The sequence below is a fragment of the Aspergillus chevalieri genome, chromosome 3, assembly GCF_016861735.1.
Source record: "Aspergillus chevalieri M1 DNA, chromosome 3, nearly complete sequence".
In the NCBI taxonomy this organism is placed as follows: Eukaryota; Fungi; Ascomycota; class Eurotiomycetes; order Eurotiales; family Aspergillaceae; genus Aspergillus; species Aspergillus chevalieri.
The window spans coordinates 3,709,481-3,716,663 of NC_057364.1; the positions used below are offsets into that span (position 1 = coordinate 3,709,481).

Genomic DNA, 7,183 nt, shown 5'->3' on the forward strand with positions numbered 1-7,183 from the left:
CTAGACATCGTAGCTAATTCACTCTCTTCACTTTAAGTTATACCAGGGTATAGGAAAAATGGTCCTAACCCAACTCCCCCAATGGCTCCTCGTGCAAGCCACAATCGGCCTAACAATATCCTACACACCGCCAAATGCGAACATCGCGCGCTCCGCAGCCGCCATCGCGATCATCGCGCTCGCGACATCCGTGCAAATCGAGGCTCTCCTCCCGGGACGTGATATCCGTGCCGCGGGACCTATTGCGGCGATGGGATGGGTGAACGTGCTTAATGGGATTGAGTTGTTACTGTTGAGTCGGGTTTCGTATGCTGCGCAGGTGAAGTGGGAGAAGACGCAGCTCAAGGCGGAGGCGCAGACATCGCAGTTGGCGTGGGCTTTTTGGATGCCGTACAATTATCGGCGGGTGCGGACGCCGTGGCAGATTAGGCGGCTGCCGTGTTTTAAGCGTGATGAGCCTGAGTATGTCCCTGGGAAGGGGATTTTCCTGGTGACTTGTGCGGGGAAGGCTGTTCTTTGTGGTTCGCTTATTAGGATTTTTACGGTCGATTTGCGGTATCCCGGTCTTGAGGAGGAATTGGGTATTCTTTGGGGACAGTCGGATGTGTCCGTTTTGCACCGCGTTCTTGTGCAAACTAGCTTCATGGTGCCTTTCGCTGTCTTAACCCGGGCGGTTATTGTGGGTGTCTATTCTGCTACGGCACTTTCGTGCGTTGGTTTGGGTGTCTCTGAGCCAGCGCTGTGGCCACCGATTAGTGGCTCGTTATTTGATGCGTGGTCCATTCGTCAGTTGTGGGGGTATGTCTTCCCTTCCTCGTCATTATGTTGGGGCGCCCTTAGCTAACCTCACAGGCTAACGTGGCATCAAATGCTCCGCACATGTCTTTTGTCGAACATTAACTTCGTCCTCTCATCCGTTCTGCGCATCCCCCGCTCCTCGGCCGTGGCGTATATATTACGCCTCGTCCTGGTCTTTGCCCTCTCCGGTCTCGTGCATTTGGGCATGGATCTGGGATTTTCTGTTCCGATAAAAGACAGCGGAGCACTGCACTTCTTCACTGTACAGGCCTTTGGGATGATATTTGAGCAGCTAGTAGATTATATTTGGTCCACTGTTGTGGGAAAGGGTACACGCACAGGTATCGTGAGGAGAATCGTTGGATATCTCTGGGTTATTGGTTTCTTGGCTGTAACGGCGCCTACATGGTTGGTGCCGGTTATTAAGGGGGTGTATGATGGTGGTGAGAGGGTCCCGTTGCCTATGCACCTGGGATTCGGGGTTTTGTTGGCATAGTTTTGGATAAAACCTGGGATGGAATAACTATATATCAGCAGATGCATGTAAGCAGCACAACGTAATTATAAATTAGGTGTACAACACCAATATACATTACATATAACGTTAGAATGTTAGTACCTGTGAAACCGACGCTGAAAATGACCGCGAGTTGATTAAGGCGGACCATGCGTCAAATTCGGTTCACGGGCTCCCCTATGTTTGCACTGTTTGGCAGCCCGGCGGGCGCCCGTTCTTGCCCACCGGGCGGGCACTTAGAGTCCGTTGTAGCCCGCCGGGCAGAGGATGTCCGCCCGCTGGGCGGGTCCGGACTGAGCCTGGCCGGGCATGCCCAGGGCTGTGCCGAGGTCTACTTTTCTCTATCTTTCTGTGCTTTCTGAAAGGGAATTTGACGAAATTCCATAGATTAACGTTGTACTGTAACCCTTTACAAGAAAGTGTACTTAGTTCGCTCTGTGCTAAATATATATTTCCACTCTCTGACTGCGTGAATCAACCAACAATCATAAAACTACTCACAATCACACCTTATCTACTCTACAATGCATGCCAAATCTATCATTTTAATAGTATTTAATAATAAATACAAGATCATTTCTTATTATTTCATCTAGTACGTAGGGGAAAATGCAAGATAGTATTGTCATAACCAAACATAAATACATTCAGTTTTAAAACATGGGTATGTCAACTTCATAACTGTCACCTGACAGTCTGGAATAGGGTGAATTAGCGAATTTTATGCTAGTGCGCATATTTGTTGGGTAGTTATCCAACATCCGCAATTTGCGAACTTGTGACCACATCCAAGTCGTACGATATGCTGCAGCCTAGTGAAGCTATCATGAAGGTTGGGTGGAGGAACAGAAAAACTAAAGGCCACGGGGGCGGAAGCCAAACTGAAATACAGACAAGATAGACATCTTTTGATGGCGAAAAATGGGCCCTATAGACTCCAGCATGAAAAAGGAAAAGAAGAGAGCGAATATGGAGGGCAGAGAAGTGCCGGACAATCACGAATGGCTTTTGGTGGGGGAAAGCGGCATAATGGGAAAGGCGGTCAGGAACTGTACTGGCGGCGTTACTATGACAGCGTCTACAACCCAGCTCCTTCCATAGACAGCTGCAACTGGTTAGGGATTAACATACATGCCCACGATGAATTCAACTTCCTCTTCACCACCATCAGAGTCCTTTACCCCTCCATCTTCTTCACCTTCATCTCTCCTCTCAGTCATCTACATTACTCTCTGTCACACGACGGCAATACACTGTACTCATCATGCTAGGTCCATGTACCTATAAACGTGGCAATTGAAGTGTCCATGTACCCAAGGGATAGTTCCTGGGGTCATCAACTCGAATTTCAATGATGCTCAGACCTGTGACACATGCTTGCATCCAGTAGCCATGCACCTTGATTATGGTTAGTTCCTCATACCTCCTGTAAGTTGAGGCTCTGTTTCTAATTGCTGTTGTATACTTAGCTCCCCCGGGCCCTTCTGCTTCCAGTGTTATTACTGGTCCTGCTCCCTCCAGCAACGCTTCTTCTGGCATCACCATTTCTGGCAACATTCGATCGAAGATAACCATACCTTACAGTAAGTCATTCCTCCACAGATATTTCAAGTTGGGTTCATCCCCGGACGAAATTGGTCAATGAGTTGATAGATCGACTTCATTACTATCATATCATTCGAGTGCGCGGCACACCAGCATCTGGGAAAACGACTGTGATGAACCTTGTGGTCAATCAGTTGCCTGAAAATTATGGCAAAGAAAGACCCATTCATTTTCTTACTGAATGGGATGAGAGCACAGTTAGGGAAAACGGCGGTTGGGGTGCATACTTGGAGCACGAGACAGGTGATCATGGTAATCAGTGGCTCACCTACCCGGCCCATCTGATTATAGATGAGGCACAATAGTCGTACTGGGATGGCGCACTTTGGGCAGATCTCTTCAAACGTATTGAGTGTCATGTCAGCCCATACATCCTACTCTTCACATCATACGGCTCACCAGGCCGGGGCTTTGTGGGCTTCAGCGAGAAGAAGCATACGAAAATACCCTTGATATTTTCCGCTGAAAAGCAGATATCACTACGAGCAGATGAGAATGTCAGAGATTATGACCCGTTTCGAGCACCTTTATTGACGCCTGTTGGGTCTGCTACTTGACAGAGATGAAGCACTGGAAGTGGTGACACTAATCACAGAACAAATGCAGCCACGTCCATCTTTGACAGAGGACCTAAAGGAGGGCCTGGTTTCATTTAGTGGTTGTCACGGCGCTCTACTAGGATGATGGAACGTCCAACTCATGGGTTCTACCTAGGTAGCTATCGACGAGAATAATCAACATGAGGAAGGAAGAAAGGAGGTAACGCCATATTTATCAACAAAGCAATAAAGCAAACAACCACACCTCACGTGATAATCAACCAACGTGACCAGGCCGTCACATTACCCCCCGGCTTCAATAGGCATTGTCCTCAATGTCATGGTCAACCCACAGGTAAGAAAACATGAGAAGGCAACAATACATGAGACACTTGAAAAAGAAAAACACATGAACATGTCCAAACATCTCCAAAAATCAATCATCGAGATCATTAAGGTCATCAAGACGGTTTGCCTCTAACCTTGCAATCATCTGCTGGTTCCATATTTTATTGGATTCCTTGTGTGCCTTCATGGAACAATCCTTCACCCAATGATCAGAGGAGCCACATCTCACACAGGATCCTTGTTGTCGTCGTCTGTTCCTTTCATCTAGGGAGGTGGACGCTGCTGACAGGGAGTTGATATTGATGACGCTGAGGTCCATAGGATCAGACTTGGTGTGAGAGCCAGATTGGTGTGATTGAGAGTGGGAAACATTGGTGGAATTTGAGCTGAAAGAATGACTTCCCAATTGTTGAACCACACGAAGGAAATCAGTGTATGATTTTGGAAGATTCAACTGCTGGTTGAGACGTCCTCGGAGAGTAGGATTGAGGCCTTTCCTGAACGCTGAAATCTTGGTGACATCAGGCCAATCTTTGCCCTTTGCCTCATAAAGAATCCTCTCAAACTTGGCGATGTAGGCTGCCACAGATTCACCACTATCCTGCTTTAGGACTAGTAGATAATCTTCAGCTTCTTGAACCTTGTTGGGGTTGTCATAAACCAGAGATAGTTGATCAAGGATGGTGTTGTAATCCCAGGTGTTGGTGTCTTCTGCATAAGATAACTGGGGAAGAACTAGAGCTTGGACTTTGCTTTCCAGATTCAGATAGACATAGTAGAACTGAGCCACTGCATCACCAATAGCTGGAGCATCAATCCTAAGCTTAGCCTTCATCGAAGCAAGCCAGGTATCAAACTTCAAAGATTGGCCATTGAATTTCTCGGGATCAGGGAGGCATGGCTTTGGTCGTTGAAGTGGTTTGGGTTCATTTTTGACGGATTCGATTTCATTCTGGAGGGCGCGGATCGTAGAAGAAAATTCGTTTCGGAGTTCTTGAAAGGGGTCCATGATCTTTAAGAAAGGGATCGTGAGCTTGAATCTTGAAAAACTTAAGTCTTGAGAACTTGAAGGGGTGCCAGCATAGTCGCAACCACTGGACTTCTTGAAAGTTGAACTTGAATATGCCAACAACAGAAGTTTCAGTCCTGAGCTCTAGAAACTTAACTGAAGCAGCGCTTGACTTGACTTGAGGATGAACTTGAGGATGGAAACTTGAATGGAGACACTGTTATAGCCTGGCCAGCTCCCGAACTGCGGCACCAGCGAATCCCTTGAAGGGAGAAGCCTTTGGTATTTCTCTCCCTAAGGTATAAAAGGAGGATGTTGATTATTATGTCACGGCGCTCTACTAGGATGATGGAACGTCCAACTCATGGGTTCTACCTAGGTAGCTATCGACGAGAATAATCAACATGAGGAAGGAAGAAAGGAGGTAACGCCATATTTATCAACAAAGCAATAAAGCAAACAACCACACCTCACGTGATAATCAACCAACGTGACCAGGCCGTCACAGTGGTGGACACATAGGATTACTCATAAGCCTCCTAGGTGCCCTAAGTGGTGTACCAGTAAGTATAGTAGCCCTTTCTTTACCATTCAGATATGAAACCTCTCACATGGATGTTTCAATAGGATATCCACGACATTCTCCGGAAAGGCAAGATGCTTGACTGGCAGACAATGGCTAGAATTCTCTTCAGCCGGCCTCGATTGTTCTTTCGACACCTTTCTAACCAGCCATTTGCTAGAGGCATGCCTAGACCCGATGAAATACAGTCAAGCGATGCAATCAGAGTTTTTAGAAGGATTATTCTTTGCCATGGTCTCTTGAAGTCTGAAGCTAACAAGGAAGATATGGAATTCAAACAAGCTCTTGAAAACATTTGTCGCAATGGATGGCTGCATGAAGAGAAATCAGGTCCGGATTCTCACTATGTATTTGCCAGTCCAATACACTGGTGGTAGGTGCCTATTCAAGCTGCGTTACCTCCTTTTCTTTTCGTTTTCTTTTTGGTCATGCTGATAGCCCACTCTCTAGGTATTGTAACATCATTTACATGGATGCAGAGTTGACAATGAAATCAAACACAGCACACCACTTGATCTGGCAATCGATGCCATCAAGCATTTCAGACCCTCTCAGCTGACAGATGCCCCCCGCTCAGTGAGAGGAAGTGCATCTCCCATTGAGGACCAATATCAAAAAGAATTTTATCGCTGCCTAATACCAATGCTTCATGGCCATGTTATGCTGTCCCCAGAGTTTGCAATTGGGGCAAACACCAAAGGCGGTGGGACAATTGACTTCTTTATTGAACAGAAGAAATGGGGACTTGAACTTCTAAGGGGTCGTGATCGCCTGGTGGAACATATGGACCGGTTTGAACCTGAAGGGCAGTACTACAGCATGATAAAATCCAGGGAAATGGAAGAGTACATCGTCTTGGATTTCACGGTTTCACGACCGGTGAAAACCCGTCCAGGTATTACTCTAATCCAGTTATCATTAACTTAAACTGACATTCTGTTTAGAATATGCGCACCGCCTCTACTACATTGTTTTCTCTGAACGGTACCGGCACGTTGATGTTCTTGAAGCAGGCAATCTCAGCACTGTGAGCTCCTTTACTTTGCCAGAGAACCCTGACTGTCACGGTGCTAGTCCGTGATCTATGCACGTGACGGGGCACGTGACCCACAGAGTTATCTATCTGCGCCAACGCGATCCTGTTGCAGCTCTTCGAGCTGCGTCTTGTCTATGAACCTGTAGATAGCCTGACCTGTAGCTTAATCTGTTCGTCAATTCCTACTATATTCCTGCACCTGACCCCGCACCCTGATACTGACCCTCTAGCATGGTAGTATGCCTCACCAAAATCATAGGCAGCAGAGGCGAAAGGTGAAAGGAAAAACAGCAAACATTTGGTTGAAATTGAAGCAGCGATGGAGGACGACTTTATAGAGCACACACACTGACGTCTAGCGATAATGGGACGCAAAACCTAAATAGGCAGTCTATACCGCTTCATGTATTCCGGCGTCACCCAAGCGTACGGAGTACAACCACGCATTAATTTAGAGGAGCGGATTTACATTCATTACACCGATTGACTGACGAGTTTGACAACCAGACTTGAAACTGAACGTGTAATTCGTGCTCTGGGGATACGCCTAATCATGAGTAAGTAATCAATACGAGCAAATCCAAGTACTTCACTGCACTGCAACAGACGGCAGGCATGTAATCTAATTTAGTGAATTACTGTCAAAGAGTCTTGAAGTCCTCTGGGGTCAAATAGATTACATTAGTTGTAGCCAGTCTACTAGTTACCATCAAAATTTCGACATGCATGCCCTCAAGCAGCAGCGGAA

The 7,183-nt window shown here is 46.7% G+C and overlaps 2 protein-coding genes across 2 annotated transcripts; both read left to right on the top strand.

Moving 5' to 3' along the window:
- Positions 1-58: 58 nt before the first annotated feature.
- On the top strand, positions 59-1,294 carry ACHE_31274S (wax synthase family protein; the record flags this gene model as incomplete). The annotated part of the gene is made up of 2 exons (XM_043277985.1): positions 59-798; positions 853-1,294. 2 exons carry the CDS (start codon positions 59-61, stop codon positions 1,292-1,294), a joined length of 1,182 nt encoding a protein of 393 aa, XP_043135809.1.
- A 4,747-nt stretch (positions 1,295-6,041) lies between these two features.
- Positions 6,042-6,480, top strand: ACHE_31275S (uncharacterized protein; the record flags this gene model as incomplete). The annotated part of the gene is made up of 2 exons (XM_043277986.1): positions 6,042-6,294; positions 6,344-6,480. 2 exons carry the CDS (start codon positions 6,042-6,044, stop codon positions 6,478-6,480), a joined length of 390 nt encoding a protein of 129 aa, XP_043135810.1.
- Positions 6,481-7,183: the final 703 nt, after the last annotated feature.